This window comes from Taudactylus pleione, unplaced genomic scaffold, assembly GCF_031769625.1.
Source record: "Taudactylus pleione unplaced genomic scaffold, aTauple2 ptg000069l, whole genome shotgun sequence".
Classification (NCBI taxonomy): domain Eukaryota; kingdom Metazoa; phylum Chordata; class Amphibia; order Anura; family Myobatrachidae; genus Taudactylus; species Taudactylus pleione.
Genome location: NW_028284471.1, coordinates 3627685 through 3650176, shown reverse-complemented (window position 1 = coordinate 3650176; position 22492 = coordinate 3627685). Strand labels below are relative to the sequence as shown.

The 22492-nt window shown below is 45.2% G+C and overlaps 1 protein-coding gene across 1 annotated transcript in view; it reads right to left on the bottom strand.

The window, feature by feature from the left end:
* Positions 1 to 384: 384 nt before the first annotated feature.
* The window catches only part of PDYN (prodynorphin), a 53442-nt gene continuing 31334 nt past the window's right edge, over positions 385 to 22492 (bottom strand). The window contains exon 3 of the mRNA XM_088467135.1: positions 385 to 3073. Coding sequence (XP_088323261.1) covers positions 2369 to 3073 — 705 coding nt within the window. The 3' untranslated portion in view covers positions 385 to 2368. The remainder of the gene's footprint in view (positions 3074 to 22492) is intronic.

The window sequence follows — 22492 nt, the reverse complement described above, 5'->3', positions numbered from 1 at the left end:
AGGTCCCAAGAGCTACTAGATCAAACAAAATCTGCCAGCTTGCTGGTAATTGTAGTCCCACAACAGTTGGAGAGAAGCACTGACCACCTCTGTCTTTTTCTTAAAAGACCAGTAATTCACTAGAGCAAGTAGATATCATTATAAAGGGTTTCAGTGCACTTGTAGCGGTAGCTTATATAGAACATATTTTCAACTTTTTCAAGTTGACATTTGTGCCCCCATCCCGCCACCATTAAACCATTCAGTTCAAGAAAACATGGTTCCTTATGCCACCCTGAACAAGTGATTGGTTACAGAAAACCACTGACAATGAACTCGACACAAAATAGATTAAGAGCATAAATTAATTTATTTCTTCACATATATAACAACAAGCAGTAGGATTGAGGTGTACAATGTGTATTAGGATTTATTTGCAGACTGTAGATATTGGAAGTTGGGTACAAAAACAGTAGTAACATCATTAATTCATTAACTGTACGGCAGAGATGGAGAAAGTAAGATGGCATCTTGTATTTATATAGCGGTAATATGACAGCAAAAAAACAGCTGTACATTTTCATCCATCAGAGGAAAGGGGGATATAAATGAAGGGGAGGAGACTAGGTGGGTGGGAGGTGGTGGAAAGGTGAGCCAATGGGTTGAACTGACCAGCTCTTTAATGGGAGGTCCTCCATCATTTTATCAAACTATTTACTAAATCCAGTGGAAGAAATGGTGATAGATAGAGACAAACAAAACAAAAAATATTTTTTTTTTCTCTCCTTCATAATTTCAAGCACTGCTTCTTCTATAATCCTTTGCAGGTATCTCAGTTTTCACAGCCAATGACACTATTATTTATTTATTCACTTAAATTAACAAATCGTTTATAGGTGTGGTAAAAGGTTTGTGAGAAATATATTATCGTGCCAATCTCCTTATATTATTATGATGTGGTTTTTAGGACAAGTTGTTTTTAAAAGAAAGGAAAAAAACTTATTTTCTGGTATTCATTTCTTCTCTGAGAAATGCATTATATCTAGGCGGCTCTATATTTATTTATTATTATTTATTATCGCAAGCACAGGGAAAATATACAAACTCCGCACAGTTAGGGCCATGGTGGGAATTGAACCCTCGACCTCAGTGCAGTGAGGCAGTAATGCTAACCATTGCACCGTCTATGCTGCTATATATATATATATATATATATATATATATATATGCAACATTATAGGATACTACTTATGTATATTATATGAATACTCTGATGTATATGTAATATTATTATGTATATTATCTTAGTAATGTACTGCACCAATTCCGTAGACACTATAGGCTGATGTGCAGTTGGCCGCAAAATAAGCATAATATCCGACTGAATAACAGCTTATTTTCACCAACCTGCAGAGCTCTAAATGTGTTCCATTCAGCAACAGTAGTAACTGTGTCTGCTTTGCGTCAGACGTGTCTCAGACATATGTCCTTTGCACTCATATTTTATGTGCACTAAACACAAACTACAAATAAAACCTTCTAATGCAGCAGAAACATCTCCCCGCTCATGTATGCAAAATAGAAAAAAAAAAAGTTTTTAACAGGCTCATAAAAGCATAATCTAGTTTTAGGCAACAAAGAAAGCCCCAATTACTGTCAGCTGAGTGTTCACAAACAGCCAATCACAAGCAGGTCGCTAGTGCCGACGGCCATCATCGTTTGCTACTTGCACCTGACCACCAGCAAATAATATTGCTTTTTCAGGCATATATGCATTTTTATTTTCATGGTTTTGTGTGAATACACCTATACTGTACTTGGCACATGTTCAAAAGCCCACATCTCATCCCCTCATGCCAAATTGTGTTCAGGCACGTATAAGTATGAGCATCTGCAGGGGCGTATATATACATATACCCTCTCTTCTGGGCATACATAGTGAGAATTCACCAAAAATTTGCTATGCCAACTGGCCTAGTACTCATTCTGCATCAGCTCCTTTGTTGTGTAACATGTGTACTGTAAGGTGCTAAGTACATTTGTGCACTGTACATATATAATATACCATACATTCAAGGTAATTGGAAAACCTGCATTTTGCAGAAATTCATTAATAAAGTGCAGTACATTCTCATAGTCTGTAGATGGTGCTGTTTTTTTGCTACTTGTTATGTGGTCTAGCTTCCTCACAGACTACAATAGTTGAGAGCAATATTTTCAATCTGTGAGAAGTGACTGTTCTCATAAATAAAAAATAAAAACATTTTTGGTCTCTGGGATGGTTGGATCAAAGACTAAACAGAGAAAATGAAGAGTAGTGTTTAGGTATATGAGTTGTCTCTGATCGTTCCACCACCTCCTTGCCACCATCTGCTGACACTAAAGTTTCTTAAAGGTCAGAAAGCTCGCCTGAAAAGGTGCTGGGCTCCTCTTCTGACCTTGCACTGACCTTAAACTGACGCCTGAGGAATCCCCCATATCGTTTCTGGTTGTCCCACTTTAGTTTGGGCTGGATCCTGCGCATAAATCCCCCATAGCGTTTTTGAAGATCAGCCACCCCATGTTCTGTCTCCACCCCCTGTTCTGTCTCCACTTCCTCCACCCCCTGTCCTGGCTCCATCTCTGGGCTCAGCACCATCCTCCTATCTAACTCCATTCCCTGTAAATTCTCCAGACTTCTTTTGGGGTACTTGCGCAGGAACCCTCCATAGCGTTTCCTCTCATCTCTAGCGCTCCAAGGCTTGTCTTGTTCCTCTGTTTCAGCAGTGATTTCAGATTTCTCTGAGTTGGGTATTTCCTGAAGGTCTCTCTCTCCAAACTTCTGTAAGACCCCACCATATGTCTTACTGGTTTCTCCATCGTAGACACTATTCACTCGCTTAGGGTAGTTAAATAAGAATTTATTCTTATCCAATTTTTTCATAAATCCTCCATAACGTTTGACTGGGATATCCAGCAGATCTGAGGAAATGGGTACTCTTTCCTGCTCCCTTTTGGAGACTTCTAGTACAGTTCCTAAAGGAGACAGGATCTTCTCACATCGCTCCCATTCTGCCATAGAAGATAATGATCCTTCACACTGCAAAGAGCAAACCTGTACAAATAGATTTTGCAGTCAGTGAAAATTACATGTACACCAACTTTACTAACATTGTCATCATCATCTGTTGAACCATGGTGACCTGAGATGTGCACATGCTGTAGAGAAAGAGCAACACAAATGCTTCTCATGGACAACAATGCTGAATCTAGGGGGTCAATCCAATTACATGCGAATTGCGAGTACCGAGTTTGTTTCTTGAAACTCGCAGACTTCGCATGGAAGCGCACTCACGAGAATTCTCCAATCCAATTAAAAATGCCTATTAGGCACTACTCGCAGCGGAGTGAATTGACTTCCAAATGAGATTTGAGAGAACAGCATGAAAAAGTGGGGAGACCATCCTGGACCCCCCAAAATATATAATTTCGTTAGCAGGACTCTATAGAAGGCTGTTTGTGGGCATTAGGAAGGTACTGTAGGTTTTTAAATTGTGTCAAATGGCTGATTTGTGTTTTTTTTTAAATACAAGAGAATGATAAAAAAACAAACGTTTTGTTTAATCTCAAACGAATTATACGAAAAATGTAAAAAGTAAAATAAAATAAATAAAACCAATTATTTTGCAAATAAAACAATATTGTAATTAAATTTGGGGTGCCTAAACTAACAAAAAAGTTTATTTTGGGGTAATTTGAGGACAATTTTTTTTTACCCCAAAACATGACATGTAATGACTGGACTAATTGAGCTAATTGGAAACTTCCAAATGCATAATTAGTCGTTAGAGGGGGTGTCCAAGGTGTTCAGCACGCATTTGGTATGATTTACCGGCAACGCCAGCCCGACAGAGGAGGAAATCCTGATCGTCCTAAAGGTAAGTATACTATAAACTAATCTAATTCTACCCCCTAACCCTAACCTCCCCCCTGTGCCTAACCCTAATCCCCACTCTAAGTGCCTAAACATAACCCCCTCTTCCCCGCTGCCTAAACCTAATTCCCCCGGGGGGTGCCTAAGCCTAACCTCCCCCCAGGGGTGCCTAACCCTAACCCTCCCTCCCCCTAGACTAACCCTAACCCCCCGAGGGGGTGCCAAACCCTAAGTCCCCCCCGGGAGCCCCTACCCTAACCCCCCTCGCCCCCCCGCGGCTGTCCCCAGCTGGCGCCCGGCATCCCTGCGACTGGGATGCCGGGCGCTAGTCTCCCGCGTAGTGAAAATGACAGGCGTTTTAACCTTAAAATAAAGACTTTCCTTTCCATTTATCACCCTCAGGGAGGTGCAAGTGGAAAGATGCAAATTCAGTCTGACTGATTCAGTGTGAGTTGCTAATTGGATTGCAAAATGAATTCGCTATGCGAATTCTAAGAGAAAATAGCAACTCGCACCTAATTGGATTGACCCCTAGGTTCAAATAACAGAAGAATTTCTCTGTCTCCTCAGAATGATCCGGGATCAGTACATACTGTACATGTAGGCAACAGCCTTGAATAACACAAAGCAATAATCTAACATTTGATTGTAAAATAAGGAGCAATATAGGTACATATCATATGTCTTGTCCAACCCCTGCAGGTGAATAGCATATATATTTGGCTCTGAATGTTTCTAGTCAATAACCATATAGATAGTCTGAGTCTCTACCTTATTCAGCAGAAATAAACATTTGATAGGTAAACATGCTTTTAAACTTCAGTGCTCTTTTTTAATGACTTATATACTCATTAGCATCTGTTGAATCAAACTCAGGGCCTGATTCAGAGCCGGACGCTATTTGCGGACGGTCGTTCCAAAAAAGGGGCCGGTTATTTAAATTGATCGCTCGCTCTTTGCGGTTTGTTGACGCCTCTATGTCTGAACGAGCGAACAAAAAATGCGCTCGCTATTTTGTAAAGACGCCCCTTTGCCGTTCGCAACACACGTCATCTCCGGTATTTATTAGATTAATCGGGTACATCGAAAGGCATCTGAACTGCTCGCAGTGCTTGTGGTAGGTTTTTCTTACCGCTATCACTGCGAGCACTTCAGGCTAAAAGACAACCAAGTGACGTGGTCGATGACGCTCCTTTACTAATTATGCACTCCTATTAAACGCCCTTTTGACCGTTTGGCACGCCTGCGTTCGGATCTCCACTCCCCCGTTTTCAAGCACCTTTCCCTGTTACCACCCACAAACGGTACATTCTGTCAATCACATTAGCAGCCCCTCGCTGTTTTGCGAGAAGACGATTTCCGGCCGCAATGACTGGTTTGCGCATGCGCATTATGACCCATACGTATGCGCAGTTGTGCGAACATCGCTCAGTGCGAACAAGCGGCCGCTTACGAGCGGCTCTGAATCAGGCCCTCGGTGTAGTACTGTACATCATGGGCAGATGATAAACTGTATGTACCATTATGTTTCTGTAATGTTCACTGGACCGCTTCTGAGTTAAAATGTAAGTAGACCATATTTATTCATATGTATTTTCTTTAACACAGTTATTTTTGACCTTTACTACACACTTGGACTTGTGATCCAGATGTTTATTGTTTACATTTGTGATTCTATTACCACTGCCTCCTTACTAGATTGGGGGGTCTAGTTACTAAGCAGTGTTAGGAGACAGAGTGAAAAGTGATAAGAAAGTGATAAGGTGCCAGCCAATCAGCTCCCAACTGTCATTTTTCAAACACAGCCTGTGAGATGACAGTTGGGAGCTGATTGGTTGGCACCTTATCACAGACCACTTTTCACTCTGGGCCTGATTCTGACCTGCTTGCGAGCGCTGAGCGCTCGCAAGCGGGTCGATGGTGCCCAAGTGCGCACGCGCACGACGGAGGCGGCTCCGTCGTGCGCATTCGCGCGAGACCCGGATAACGACAGCCAAGCCCGTATAACTAATTATGCCACACAGTAATGCCCCTATAACGCATTATGCCACACCGGAATGCCCCTTACACATTATGCCACACAGTAATGCCCCTTACACATTATGCCTCACAATAATGCCCCTTATAACACATGCCACGCAGCAATGACCCTTACACATTATGCCACACAGTAATGCCCACTACATACCACCCTGAAAGACCTACCTCACCATCCCTCCTCTCCACTCCTGCCAGTCTGTCACCTTTGCTCAAGACACGGTGCACAGTTTCTGTGTCCGTGGAGAACCAGATTATTAGGAACATAGCTTATAGCCTGTAAACTGCGTGTATCAAGTTAGTGCCCCTTATGCAGTGCCCCCTGTAGTAGTGCCCATAATGCAGTGCTTCCTGTAGTAGTGCCCCTTATGCAATGCCCCCAGTAGTAGTGCTCATTATGCAGTACTCCTTGTAGTTGTACCCCTTATGTAGGCCCCCCTGTAGTTGTGCCCATATGCTGTGCCCCTGTAGTTGTGCCCATATGCAGTGCCCCTGTAGTTGTTCCCATATGCAGTGCCCCTGCAGTTGTTCCCATGTACAGTGCTCCTGAAGTTGTTCCCATATGCAGTGCCCCTGTAGTTGTGCCTATATTGCAGTGCCCCTGTAGTTGTGCCCATATGCAGTGCCCCTGCAGTTGTTCCCATGTACAGTGCTCCTGAAGTTGTTCCCATGTACAGTGCCCTGCAGTTGTTCCCATGTACACTGCCCTGCAGTTGTTCCCATGTACAATGCTCCTGCAGTTGTTCTCATGTGCAGTGCCCCTGTAGTTGTGCCCATATGCAGTGCCCCTGCAGTTGTGCCCATGTACAGTGCTTCTGAAATTGTTCCCATATGCAGTGCCCCTGTAGTTGTGCCTATATGCAGTGCCCCTGTAGTTGTGCCCATATGCAGTGCCTCTGTAGTTGTGCCCATATGCAGTTCCCCTGTAGTTGTGCCCATATGTAGTGTCCCTGTAGTTGTGCCCATATGCAGTGCCCCTGTAGTTGTTCTCATGTGCAGTGCCCCTGTAGTTGTGCCCATATGCAGTGCCCCTGTAGTTGTGCCCATATGCAGTGCCCCTGCAGTTGTGCCCATGTACAGTGCTCCTGAAGTTGTTCCCATATGCAGTGCCCCTGCAACTGTGCCTATATGCAGTGCCCCTGTAGTTGTGCCCATATGCAGTGGCCCTGCAGTTGTTCCCATGTGCAGTGCTCCTGCAGTTGTTCCCATGTGCAGTGCTCCTGCAGTTGTTCCCATGTGCAGTGCTCCTGTAGATGTACCTATATGCTGTGCCCCTGTAGTTGTGCACATATGCAGTGGCCCTGCAGTTGTTCCCATGTGCAGTGCTCCTGCAGTTGTTCCCATGTGCAGTGGCCCTGCAGTTGTTCCCATGTGCAGTGCTCCTGTAGATGTGCCTATATGCAGTGCCCCTGTAGTTGTGCCCATATGCAGTGGCCCTGCAGTTGTTCCCATGTGCAGTGCTCCTGCAGTTGTTCCCATATGCAGTGCCCCTGCAGTTGTGCCCATGTACAGTGCTCCTGAAGTTGTTCCCATATGCAGTGCCCCTGTAGCTGTGCCTATATGCAGTGCCCTTGTAGTTGTGCCCATATGCAGTGGCCCTGCAATTGTTCCCATGTGCAGTGCTCCTGCAGTTGTTCCCATGTGCAGTGCTCCTGTAGATGTGCCCATATGCAGTGCCCCTGTAGTTGTGCCCGTATGCAGTGGCCCTGCAGTTATTCCCATGTGCAGTGGCCCTGCAGTTGTTCCCATGTGCAGTGCTCCTGTAGATGTTCCTATATGCAGTGCCCCTGTAGTTGTGCCCATATGCAGTGGCCCTGCAGTTATTACCATGTGCAGTGCTCCTGCAGTTGTTCCCATGTGCAGTGCTCCTGTAGATGTGCCCTAACGATACTGGATCAGAACCTCTATACACTCCTTCCTATACCTTCTAATATCCTGCCTATACCTTCTGATAACCTGCCTATACCTTCTAAAAATAAAAATACACGTTAACCCAGATATTGATAATAATTGAAAAATGTAAATCTCAACGGCTTTATCTAAAACACGTGGCAGCAGAACCGGAAGTACGTATACGCTATTGTGCGACCAGTCGCATACAGAATAATGCGACTACCACACAACCGTATGACAACCTTTAGCTGCGTACACAAAAGTGCGTCTTTGCTGTGCGCAAACCTGTGACTCAGCCACGTACTCAGTACTGCGGCACCCCTTTAAACGTAAGGTTCTATCAGAGGAAAACAAACTTTTTCCTCTCTTGTCCCTGGATTCTAGTCAGCTTCCTTGAGTCACACGGAGACGGATAGCGATCTTTCAGCACAAAGCGGTTGCAGGTAAACCCTGCATGTGGCCACTCCACCCTTTGCTGAAATATCGATAGACGTATGTACCGTGTGAGCAGGTAAGTGATTTCACTACGAGTCCCCAACTAACGATACTGGATCAGAACCTCTATACACTCCTTCCTATACCTTCTAATATCCTGCCTATACCTTCTAAAAATTACGCTAATTTGCGTACGCAGTCATACAGTAAATAAAGACTTAAGACCTGGAATCTGTGGTTCCAAAGCACAAGTATTATTCAAATAAAAGTACAGTCAGTTACACGCTATTGATCCAGACACAATTCGGCGCAAAGGAATTATACAGACCCAAGTACAGTATACATACACAGCGCTTCCGGACCAGATGTTAGGCATCAGCAAGAAACCCCTCGTCTATCAGCATTCAGCATGAAGACTAAAGACCCAGTGTTTGAGCACACATATTTATACCCCCCCAGTATAGACCTGACAATAGAGAAGCTTGTTGCTGATGTCATTGGTTCCCAGGGAGGAAGCATCTGTTACAGAGAATTTAACAGGCTGGTTCAAATAGACTCACCCAGCCTCTAACAACTGGGGGTCTCTGCCCTCCCGCCACATGCAACATCCTAACAGTTATTTATATCATATGCATTTTGTTGCTTGAAGTCTCTGCGGTCCATAACTCGAGAATGCATGATGCGATCTCCCCACCGATATCACCGGAATACTGTGGAAAGAGTACGCATCAGTACAAAACCAAACACAGCTTACTTAGCATGTATAAAACCTTAGTTACCAAACAATCTTTATTTCATAGCATTTATACTAAATGAACAACTTAATTCTTATACCTTAAAGCTTATGAAACCTTGTATGTGAATATGTAATGTGTGAGTATTCGGGGTTTGATATAAAGGCGCTAGTTAACTTGGTGCGGGAGCGTGCGCATTTAGCTACTAAACGGTGTTGTCATATTGGAATTTATGCATTCGCTAATATGCAACTAGTTAACAGCGCAATTGTGCGTATTACTGTGTATATGAGAAATGATGAAAGATGCAACCGCATGGTGCTAATAGTAATATCGCCATATGTACTTAAATGTGAGTTTATCTAAAATGGCGCTTGGGCGGCCATTCGCAAAATGGCATCTTACGATCTCATTTCCAAGATGGCGTCTTGCGGCCAGTCGCAAGATGGCGTCGCCACGATTCAATTTTAAACTGATATTGTCTCAGACAATTTTCCAGCTTTGACAGTCCACTCTTTGATAGCAAACAACATTCTATCACAATCTATTCTCTGAGTTTTAATTTAGGCTTACATTTACATATTATTTAGTGTTATAATGGGATGGCACAAGGTGGTTCTTAATCCATCAATAATGTGTCTCTGGGTGGGGACATAAAACTACTATTATACGCACACCGCGGATCTTGGAAGATCATGTGAAAGGTGTGGGAATGCACCAGTCTTATAAAAGCAGTCTTGAAGGGGAATTGAGACTTTACATTTTCTGAGGTGTTCTAAAAAATAACATTTCAATAATACATTCTATGCACGTCTAAATATAATACATCAAATGATGGTATTTCCTAGTTCAGGGTTGTAATGCAGTTCTTTATTTACCTCGGTATTCATATTCTCATTACTGACCACCATCATGGTTTCGTTCTTGAGTTTTATTCTATTTTTACATTTTCCACACTTCAATACAATAGGAACACACCGGACACATATGCCAATTATTATGATGACAATTAGTATAAGAATTTGTCTATGCTAGTGATCACTTCCTGGACCCATTCCCCTAGACCTGAGAACCATTTTACTGGGTTCAGCCATGAAACCCATCCTTCTATCTCTTCCCCTACTTCAGCCACTGAAGCATTATGGTTCTTACGAAACTCCCATTTTAGCTGCAGAATTTCATTCATCTTTCGGTCTATCACATCCTTGGGGTCGCTGGTATCATTGGTGACATAGGTGCAACATTTTACTCCAAACTGGGTTGCTAACGTTATGCAATACCCTCCAGTAACAGCAGTTAAATAATTCAACACAAGCCTGTGTTGCACCAGTTCTTTCTTGTACGCTTGCAATTCTTTCCCTGTATACCTGAATGTGTCATCGTACATCTCGGTGATATTATCAATTTAGCAAGTTCCTGAATATACCTAAAATTTAATGTACCCCGAGCAATCTTGGTGGGATCCAATGCGACTGAAACTTGAAAGCCAGTTGTCTCACTGATTAACTGGCTTTATGCACATCACCAGGTATCATATTTCTTTTGCCTCTGTGTTCATATTGTGTGTGAAGATATGGTGACGGTGTGTTTTTATGTATACCAAGCATTTCAACATGTGTGAGGGTCATAACTTCTGGGACTACTCTTCCCAGGTAACACAAACCTTTGGAACTCAGGGAGAGCCATTTATACGCTTTTCTTCTACATATGAAATATACATTATCAGGGAGAACATAAGGAATGGTATGCATCATTATCATTAAGCACATTTCCCTTGCAAACAATCCTATTTCTGGGTCTTCCATCTGGTACACGCAAGTTTCTGGCTGTATTATTTTAGCACAATAACCATTTGGCACCTTACCAATAATTTCTTTGATGGAACTCAATGTATACCTATACCTAAAATGTTTCCCACCAGATTTAATTGAGCGTAACAGATCATGGTTTATGGACTCATTATCAGCTCTTTGTGAGAAGGACATCGTCTGATTATTCCCCGTCACTTCCCAACTCCCGGGTTTATTGGGGTTGGTTATGTTTAAACACAAAAGTGATCTATCTACTTGGAATTGATAAAATTTCCGTTGTATTCAGCGGAAATGGCACCAACCCTACGTTATGCTGTCCCTGTGGCAGTTTCATTTATCACTTTGCCTACCATGCTATGATAATCCTCTAAAGGATACCCACCCCAGTACGGGTTATATTTAGGTTGGCACCGTTGGATACAGTTCTCATCAACTAGGGACCCCCATAGCTCACAAATACAGGAATCTTCAGACGATAAACCTCCACACCGTCCCCGAGTATCTGGAATGACAGCTCTCTTAACAATAACAGTACTAAGGTTGGTCAGACACTCCCCTGATTGGCATTGCACTCCTCCTGACTCCACTCCATCAGCACTGCCATCAGCTCCCATTTCCTCGATTGGTCTCCCATCACAGAAACTGGATATTCCCAGACCGACCAAGATGGTGAACACTCTAAAAGAGAATATGAAAATGAACACAGCAGGCCAGTCCATTGTCACCACAAAACCTGCAAATTTCTTTTAGTTCAGGTATCTCACTACAACCTTTTCAATCCTCCCTGAACAAGTTCGTGAGCGACAGGTCCACATTATCAGCCTTGTTTCCGACTTGTTTCTCCACCTGTTGATTGACCTTTTTGCAGTGAGTGGAATGGATCCAGGTATCTCTCTCGGCCACCTTCAAAGATGTAGTACTCGTCAGCAGCACCTGGTACGGACCATCCCACCGATCAGTCAAACAACCTGAATGCAAGAAATTTCTGATCATTACATATTCTCCTGGTTCAACATCATGACAGTTAGTTTCAGGCATATCATTAGACAACAATTTCAGTTTCTGCTGCTGTTGCTTTAACTGCTTACTCATTGACGTAAGATACTTTACAGTTACCTCGTTGTTACCCTTCAGGTCTTCCTGTGGACTTATGATCAAATGAGGTTGTCTACCGAACAATATTTCAAATGGGGACAGATTCAGAGGAGGTCTAGGAGTGGTCCTTATGCTATGTAGGACCAAAGGTAACGCTTCTGGCCATCCTAGTCCAGTCTCTGCCATGATTTTACTTAACTTAATTTTAATAGTCCCGTTCATCCTCTTTACCTTGGCACTGGCTTGCGGTCGGTAGAGGGTGTGAAGTTGGCTATTAATACCCATCAGCTTACACATATTTTGAAAAACATCACCTGTGAAATGAGTACCCCTGTCACTCTCGATGATTTTAGGGATACCGTACCTGCATACAAATTCCTGAACTATTTTCTTGGCAGTAAACGCAGCAGTATTAGTGGCCGCTGGGTAGGCCTCAACCCAGTTAGAAAATACGTCTGTGCACACTAATACATACTTAAGGTTCCTGCAGGGTGGTAATTGGATGAAATCAATTTGTATCACCTGGAAAGGTCCATCAGTCGGTGGAATGTGGGACGGTTCGGTAGGGAACGCTTTCCCTATGTTCTTCCTCAAGCAGGTCAGACAGGACATTGCTATCTTTTCTGCTTGTGAAGAAAAACCTGGTGTGCACCAGAATGCACTCACCAACTTGCACATACCTTGTTTACCCAGATGAGTCAGACCGTGTGCTGCCTCAGCCAGGCTGGGGTAATATGCCTTGGGGGCTACTGGCTTACCTTGTCCGTCCCTCCAGAGCCCAGAAGACTCTTGCCCACATCCCTTGGACTTCCAAATGGATTTTTCCTGAATTGAACACAAATTTTGCATCTCAATTAATTTCAACATATCAATTGTTTGGAAAGACATAATTTTTTCAGTTGGAGAAAACATTTTTAACCCTGCTGCCCATTTTGCAGCTTCATCGGCTCTGTTGTTGCCCAGTGACACCGGATCATCCTCACATGTATGGGCTTTACATTTAATTACTGCCACTGCTTTGGGCAGTTGGATTGCTTCTATAAGATGTTTTATGTGTCGGGAATGTGCAACTGGTGTGCCTGCTGCTGTCATAAAATTTCTCAGACGCCATAGAGCCCCAAAATCGTGCATCACCCCGAACGCATACCTCGAGTCAGTGTAAATGTTAGCAGATTTGCCTGCTGCCAGTTCACACGCTCTAGTCAGTGCTACTAACTCTGCCACCTGGGCTGAGTGAGGAGGACCAGGAGGCTTAGCTTCTATGATGTCTGTGTCATTTACAACAGCATAACCTGTACATAATTCACCTGTGTCTGTTTGTCTATGACAACTCCCATCTGTATAAAAGGTCACATCCACATTCTCTAAAGGTGTGTCATGTATGTCAGGTCTAGCAGTAAAGGTCTGATTCAGATATGTCATACAATCGTGCGTATCATTATGTCTGCTGAACTCACCTCCCACCAGCAACTCCTCTCCTTCCACCCTTTGTACATCATGTTGTACATATGGTAAATATGGTGCTGGATTCAGCGTGCTGCAACTTTTAACAGTAATGTTTGCGGGTGCTATTAGAGCTAGTTCCCATTTGGTAAACCTAGCTGAAGAGACATGTCTGGTTTGAGCTGAGTTCAACAGAGCAGATACAGCATGGGGAGTGTAGACAATCATATCATGACCCAATACTACGTCCTCACTTTTACTCACCAATAGAGCGGTAGCTGCTACACTTATCAAACAGGTGGGGAGTGATCTTGCCACAGTGTCCAATTGGGCACTGTAGTATGCTACGGGCCTACTGGCATCACCATATTTTTGTGTAAGGACACCTGCAGCACAACCATCGGCTTCCGTACAATACAAATCAAAAGGTTTTTCATAATCAGGTATTCCCAATGCAGGAGCATTTGTCAGACTATCCTTAGATAAGAAAAGCCTGCTCTGATTCCTCTGTGTGTACGACACGTTCGGGCTTTGAGGAAGAGACTAATTCCTGTAAAGGTAAGGCCAAAATAGAAAAACCTGGGATCCACATTCTACAGTATCCAAACATTCCCAAGAAGGTACGAATTTGCTGTTGATTCTGCGGCAGTGTCATGTTTTGTATGGCCTGGATTCTATCCGTTGTAAGATGTTGTAAACCCTGGGTTAGGCAGTGTCCCAAATATTTTACTCTGGATTGGCACGGCTGTAGTTTGTCCTTAGCCACCTTGTGTCCTGTATGCGAGAGATGAAGCAACAAAAGTTTAGTATCATTTAAACATGACATAAATGAGTCAGAACATAGCAATAAATCGTCCACATATTGAATTAGAACAGATCCATTGGCAGGTTGGAACAGTCGTGCAATGCCTGGGAGAATATACTGGGGCTATCTATGAAACCTTGGGGTAACCGTGTCCATGTGTATTGTAAACCTCTGTATGTAAATGCGAATAGATACTGACAGTCAGGGTGGAGAGGCACAGAGAAGAAAGCAGAACAGAGGTCAATGACAGTGAAATGGGTTGCGTTTGGTGGGATCTGCATCAGAATGACAGCTGGATTTGGGACTACAGGGAATTGGCTCTCTACCACCTTATTAACACCTCTAAGGTCTTGTACCAGCCTATAACCCCTCCCACCACTCTTTTTCACTGGAAAAATGGGACTGTTGGCTATACTAGCTGTACGAACTAAAATTCCCTGTTGCAATAATCGCTCAATTATTGGAAAAAACCCTAATTCTACCTCCTGTTTTAATGGGTACTGGGGAATTTTTGGAGCTTGCCTACCGCCTTTTAAATTTAGCATTACAGGACTTACGTTTGCCATTAATCCAGTGTCCTGTCCATCCTTAGTCCAAAGGGAATCTGGAATCTGGGACAACATTTCATCTACCTGGGATGGATTTTCATTTAAACTTGTAGAGTGATACATTATCCTTTGGGGAATGTCCAACATATCCCGCACCTCGTGTGCAACTCTCTCTGGGATATCTAAAAATACACCATCAGGGGTGCAGTATATAACACATAACACTTGTCTTACATAACAAGTCTCTTCCCAGCAAGTTAGTAGGAGCCGCAGCAGCCAGGAGGAAAGAATGCCTGGTATGCAACGGCCCAATAGTAACCTCTGTGGACTTTGTTAAAGGATAATGTTCCACTTTACCTGTTACACCCATTGTTGGTACTGTCTCGTTGGTCACCTGTAAATTAACGGGAGATTTTATCACTGACCTGGTCGCCCCTGTGTCTACAAGAAAAGGATATTCAGTACCAGCTACATCAACCATCATGACCGGTTCTTCCCTAGTACTTCCCGTTAACCTGACTATCTGTAGACTACAGGTATGACCTGACCCCTAGCGTTGGCTACCATTCTCCAATAAAGCATTTACGGCCACAATTGGAGCTGGTGCCTGTTGGACATTTGCTGGTCTCTGTGCATATCCCTTATGGGGATATCCAGGTCTTCCCTGACTTGGGGTTCCTACTCTTTTTACTGTACAGTTTCTACTTAAGTGTCCTGTTTGTTTACAGTTAAAACATGTTTGTGTATCGGGTGAAGACATGTGCTGTTGTGAGGTTTGAGCAGAGGGTAAAGGTGGTGGATATGGGTAAGGATAGGGAGGGTAAGGGTATTGTGGGGGATAAGAAGTTTCTGAGTAGTATGGGACCTGTGGTTGTGTCGGGTTAGTGGGATAGAGTTGTGTTTGTTGATGCGTGGGGTTACTGAGGGCACATACTTGTAAGTGTGTGTGCAAGTGCAAGTGTGTCGGTTGGCTGTGATGTTACCGTCATTCCCTCCAGAGCTTGGATACTGACAGCCATTAGTTTTTCGCTCTGGACTTCTCTCTTCTTTCAGATGTTTTTATCATGTTCGATGGCGGTTTCTATGAGGGTATCTATTGTGAGTCCCTGCCAGCCAGGCTGTGAGGTCTGAACCCAGGTTTTTAAACTCTCTTTCAGACCATCCACGAGTACCGTGACTATCATTCCCCTGTGGTGAGTGCTATCTTTAATATCCTCTATCCCAGTGTACTGGGTGATAGCCTGCAGTGCCCGGTCGCAATAATCTTCTGCAGATTCACTCTCCTTTTACTTAATGGTGAAAATTTTGTTCCAGTTAACTACTACTGGAAAATATATACCCAACTGAGTTACAATCCGGGAAATGTTACCTTGGTTTACTTGGTCGGTTAAGCGAACGTCACCATCCAATACACAATCCGTGATAAATTTTGTCACGTCGGTATTGCGTGGTATACAGGCCCTTAACATCACACACCAATCTTTATTAGTGGGCTCATGTGAACTACCCGAATTTCTCAAAACTCTTTGACATTTGGCTAGTTCCTTTTTGGGATTGGGGAAATCATTTATGATGGAATTTAGTTCTGCTCTTGTCCAAGGACAATGCATTACTACTTCCCTTGTGGGCACTATACCGTTCGCATCTGCATTTCCATTTGGAACGGTTATTGTCCGAATGGGATGCAGACCAGTAGCGCTGCTACCTTTGACCTGGTTACCTGGCTGGGAGTTTAGTCTGCTGCTGCTACGTATGGCATGAACAACTTCCTCTACGGGTGCAGAGGGTGTTAACACTTCCCTTGCTGTTACCGATGGAGATGGCGGCACCACTCGTGATTGTGGTGATGCAGCATCTATTATCTGCACAGCATGGGAAATGGCAGACATTACAATAGGCTCATCATCCACATCATAAACATTTTCTTTATGGTTGCTTAAGAGAGGGTACAAATTGCTTGTTACATTTTTATGAGAATGTTTGGTAACTGTACTTGCACCTCAATCCACATAAGGTGGGGGAGGTGAGCGTGAACTGCTGACAATACTCTCCACAACGCTACCTTGCCGCACGTGCGCGCCATTTTGCGGCTCGCCCGTATTGCAATTTAGCGTCATGGATGTATTCTCTGGCAAAGTGCTCGCGATGCTAGTTTGCGTCGTTTGCACATTTTTAAGCCACGCATCCCCTTCATGCTGCCACAGTTTTAAACATTCATAATATTTAACCTTTTTCTCTCGGGAGCGCATCAGACTGATGTGATCCCGGACATTATCTAATACATTTTTATCAAAACTACCAATTCTGGGAAACAGTCTAACACTCTTCATCGTCATCTTAAACCATACATCACAATACCTTATCGCATAAGTACCGTACTTAGTATGCATAATACGACGAGCTGATCCGATCGGCGCCTCCATTAGCAGCACACCATTGTCTAACATCTTTACTGTTTGCGCGGCTCCCATTCTGAGACAAAATCCTACGCTTTTCAATGAAGATTTAAACTGATGAAAGACAATCAAGATACTTTCACTTACCTGTGGACGATTTAAGTCGGCGGCGCCCACACACCTGGATAAGATTTGAAAAAGGCAACTTCCACACCCGGATAAGATTTAGTAAGGCAACTTCCACACCTATGGAAGTTTGTATGTCGGCCACTTGCACGCACCTCTCTACAACAAAGACAACATGTACACCTGCTACTGTGTATAGAACGGTAAAGCTGCTTACCGAGCGACTAGCACTTAGCCCTTAAAGGTCATACGGTACCTTTTAACTGTAGGGAACAAGTTACCCCTACCAACAAACACTCACTGTTACACACTTTTTTTTTCCTGCGCAGAAAAATACACGTTAACCCAGATATTGATAATAACTGAAAAATGTAAATCTCAACGGCTTTATCTAAAACACGTGGCAGCACAACCGGAAGTACGTATACGCTATTGTGCGACCAGTCGCATACAGAATAATGCGACTATCACACAACCGTATGACAACCTTTAGCTGCGTACACAAAAGTGCGTCTTTGCTGTGCGCAATCCTGTGACTCAGCCACGTACTCAGTACTGCGGCACCCCTTTAAATGTAAGGTTCTATCAACAGAGGAAAACAAACTTTTTCCTCTCTTGTCCCTGGATTCTAGTCAGCTTCCTTGAGTCACACGGAGACGGATAGCGATCTTTCAGCACAAAGCGGTTGCAGGTAAACCCTGCATGTGGCCACTCCATCCTTTGCTGAAATATCGATAGACGTATGTACCGTGTGAGCAGGTAAGTGACTTCACTACGAGTCCCCAACTAACGATACTGGATCAGAACCTCTATACACTCCTTCCTATACCTTCTAATATCCTGCCTATACCTTCTAAAGATGACGCTAATTTGCGTACGCAGTCATACAGTAAATAAAGACTTAAGACCTGGAATCTGTGGTTCCAAAGCACAAGTATTATTCAAGTAAAAGTACAGTCAGTTACACGCTATTGATCCAGACACAAGTCGGCGCAAAGGAATTATACAGATCCAAGTACAGTATACATATGCAGCGCTTCCGGACCAGATTTTAGGCATCAGCAAGAAACCCCTCGTCTATCAGCATTCAGCACGAAGACTAAAGACCCAGTGTTTGAGCACACATATTTATACCCCCCCAGTATAGACCTGACAATAGAGAAGCTTGTTGCTGATGTCATTGGTTCCCAGGGAGGAAGCATCTGTTACAGAGAATTTAACAGGCTGGTTCAAATAGACTCACCCAGCCTCTAACAACTGGGGGTCTCTGCCCTCCCGCCACATGCAACATCCTAACAGTTATTTATATCATATGCATTTTGTTGCTTGAAGTCTCTGCGGTCCATAACTCGAGAATGCATGATGCGATCTCCCCACCGATATCATCGGAATACTGTGGAAAGAGTACGCATCAGTACAAAACCAAACACGGCTTACTTAGCATGTATAAAACCTTAGTTACCAAACAATCTTTATTTCATACTAAATAAACAACTTAATTCTTATACCTTAAAGCTTATGAAACCTTGTATGTGAATATGTAATGTGTGAGTATGCGGGGTTTGATATAAAGGCGCTAGTTAACTTGGTGCGGGAGCGTGCGCATTTAGTTAAAAAACTGTGTTTTCATATTGGAATTTATGCATTCGCTAATATGCGACTAGTTAACAGCGCAATTGTGCGTATTACTGTGTATATGAGAAATGATGAAAGATTCTGCTAATAGTAATATCGCCATATGTACTTAAATGTGAGTTTATCTAAAATGGCGCTTGGGCGGGATTCAATTTTAAACTAATATTGTCTCAGCCAATTTTCCAGCTTCGACAGCCCATATGCAGTGCCCCTGTAGCTATGCCCATATGCATTGCCCCTGTAGCTGTGCCCATGTGCAGTGCCTCTGTAGCTGTGCCCATGTGCAGTGCCTCTGTAGTTGTGCCCATGTGCAGTGCCTCTGTAGATGTGCCCATGTGCAGTGCCCCTGTAGCTGTGCCCATATGCAGTGCCCCCTTACAGTTGTGCCCATATGCAGTGGCCCTGCAGTTGTTCCCATGTGCAGGGCTCCTGCAGTTGTTCCCATGTGCAGGGCTCCTGCAGTTGTTCCCATGTGCAGGGCTCCTGCAGTTGTTCCCATGTGCAGTGCTCCTGCAGTTGTTCCCATGTGCAGTGCTCCTGCAGTTGTTCCTATGTGCAGTGCTCCTGCAGTTGTTCCCATGTGCAGTGCCCCTGCAGTTGTTCCCATGTGCAGTGCCCCTGCAGTTGTTCCCATGTGCAGTGCCCCTGCAGTTGTTCCCATGTGCAGTGCCCCTGTAGTTGTGCCCATGTGCAGTACCCCTGAAGTTGTGCCCATATGCAGTGGCCCTGCAGTTGTTCCCATGTGCAGTGCCCCTGCAGTTGTTCCCATGTGCAGTGCTCCTGCAGTTGTTCCCATGTGCAGTGCTCCTGCAGTTGTTCCCATGTGCAGTGCTCCTGCAGTTGTTCCCATGTGCAGTGCCCCTGCAGTTGTTCCCATGTGCAGTGCCCCTGCAGTTGTTCCCATGTGCAGTGCTCCTGCAGTTGTTCCCATGTGCAGTGCTCCTGCAGTTGTTCCCATGTGCAGTGCTCCTGCAGTTGTTCCCATGTGCAGTGCCCCTGCAGTTGTTCCCATGTGCAGTGCCCCTGCAGTTGTTCCCATGTGCAGTGCCCCTGCAGTTGTTCCCATGTGCAGTGCCCCTGCAGTTGTTCCCATGTGCAGTGCCCCTGCAGTTGTGCCCATGTGCAGTACCCCTGTAGTTGTGCCCATATGCAGTGGCCCTGCAGTTGTTCCCATGTGCAGTGCCCCTGCAGTTGTTCCCATGTGCAGTGCTCCTGCAGTTGTTCCCATGTGCAGTGCTCCTGCAGTTGTTCCCATGTGCAGTGCTCCTGCAGTTGTTCCCATGTGCAGTGCCCCTGCAGTTGTTCCCATGTGCAGTGCCCCTGCAGTTGTTCCCATGTGCAGTGCTCCTGCAGTTGTTCCCATGTGCAGTGCTCCTGCAGTTGTTCCCATGTGCAGTGCTCCTGCAGTTGTTCCCATGTGCAGTGCTCCTGCAGTTGTTCCCATGTGCAGTGCTCCTGCAGTTGCTCCCATGTGCAGTGCCCCTGCAGTTGTTCCCATGTGCAGTGCCCCTGCAGTTGTTCCCATGTGCAGTGCCCCTGTAGTTGTGCCCATGTGCAGTACCCCTGTAGTTGTGCCCATATGCAGTGGCCCTGCAGTTGTTCCCATGTGCAGTGCCCCTGCAGTTGTTCCCATGTGCAGTGCTCCTGCAGTTGTTCCCATGTGCAGTGCCCCTGCAGTTGTTCCCATGTGCAGTGCCCCTGCAGTTGTTCCCATGTGCAGTGCCCCTGCAGTTGTTCCCATGTGCAGTGCCCCTGCAGTTGTGCCCATGTGCAGTACCCCTGTAGTTGTTCCCATGTGCAGTGCTCCTGCAGTTGTTCCCATGTGCAGTGCTCCTGCAGTTGTTCCCATGTGCAGTGCTCCTGCAGTTGTTCCCATGTGCAGTGCCCCTGCAGTTGTTCCCATGTGCAGTGCTCCTGCAGTTGTTCCCATGTGCAGTGCTCCTGCAGTTGTTCCCATGTGCAGTGCTCCTGCAGTTGTTCCCATGTGCAGTGCTCCTGCAGTTGTTCCCATGTGCAGTGCTCCTGCAGTTGTTCCCATGTGCAGTGCTCCTGCAGTTGCTCCCATGTGCAGTGCTCCTGCAGTTGTTCCCATGTGCAGTGCTCCTGCAGTTGTTCCCATGTGCAGTGCTCCTGCAGTTGTTCCCATGTGCAGTGCCCCTGCAGTTGTTCCCATGTGCAGTGCCCCTGCAGTTGTTCCCATGTGCAGTGCCCCTGTAGTTGTGCCCATGTGCAGTACCCCTGTAGTTGTGCCCATATGCAGTGGCCCTGCAGTTGTTCCCATGTGCAGTGCCCCTGCAGTTGTTCCCATGTGCAGTGCTCCTGCAGTTGTTCCCATGTGCAGTGCTCCTGCAGTTGTTCCCATGTGCAGTGCTCCTGCAGTTGTTCCCATGTGCAGTGCTCCTGCAGTTGTTCCCATGTGCAGTGCTCCTGCAGTTGTTCCCATGTGCAGTGCTCCTGCAGTTGTTCCCATGTGCAGTGCTCCTGCAGTTGTTCCCATGTGCAGTGCTCCTGCAGTTGTTCCCATGTGCAGTGCCCCTGCAGTTGTTCCCATGTGCAGTGCTCCTGCAGTTGTTCCCATGTGCAGTGCTCCTGCAGTTGTTCCCATGTGCAGTGCTCCTGCAGTTGTTCCCATGTGCAGTGCTCCTGCAGTTGTTCCCATGTGCAGTGCTCCTGCAGTTGTTCCCATGTGCAGTGCCCCTGCAGTTGTTCCCATGTGCAGTGCTCCTGCAGTTGTTCCCATGTGCAGTGCTCCTGCAGTTGTTCCCATGTGCAGTGCTCCTGCAGTTGTTCCCATGTGCAGTGCCCCTGCAGTTGTTCCCATGTGCAGTGCCCCTGCAGTTGTTCCCATGTGCAGTGCTCCTGCAGTTGTTCCCATGTGCAGTGCTCCTGCAGTTGTTCCCATGTGCAGTGCTCCTGCAGTTGTTCCCATGTGCAGTGCTCCTGCAGTTGTTCCCATGTGCAGTGCTCCTGCAGTTGTTCCCATGTGCAGTGCTCCTGCAGTTGCTCCCATGTGCAGTGCTCATTTTTGTGATGACAGCTTTTCAGGAAATAGATAGTTGTCCCTCTGTGCTGCGCATGCGCTTTTACATCTGTAAAATCAGCGCATGTGCAGCACTGCCTACACCTGCGGTAATTTTGTGTGACCCCCTCCAACCCCCCGTTCCCCCTCCTGTGATATCTCCTGTGTTAAGATACTTAATGAATACTAAAACAACGGTATTTAAGGAAAATGTACCTTAAAACCGTTATGTTAGTGTTGATGAATAGGCCCCTGAGATACATGCCCTATGTGATGCCTGAAGGCTCTTTACCCTGACTGGTAGAACACGATCTTTCCACTCCCTGATTCACAGATCTTTTTCGAGAATGAAGTTTCTGCTGATAGCTTATCATCTGATCCCTACAGTAGTACTGATACACGTAGCATAGTAATCTATAGCCATGGGGGTTATGTAATAGGTGCCGATTTCACGGAGCCGTTGTTTTTCTGCGAGATTGCAGCTAAATTCTAAATTTAAAGAAGCAATCCGTTAAAAGTAGAGATGAGCGGGCCAGATTCGCAGGGAACCGAGCCCACCTGAACCTCGGGGATCCGAGACACAGCTCGGATCTCCCCGTCCTCCCCGGATCCTTAATCGATGC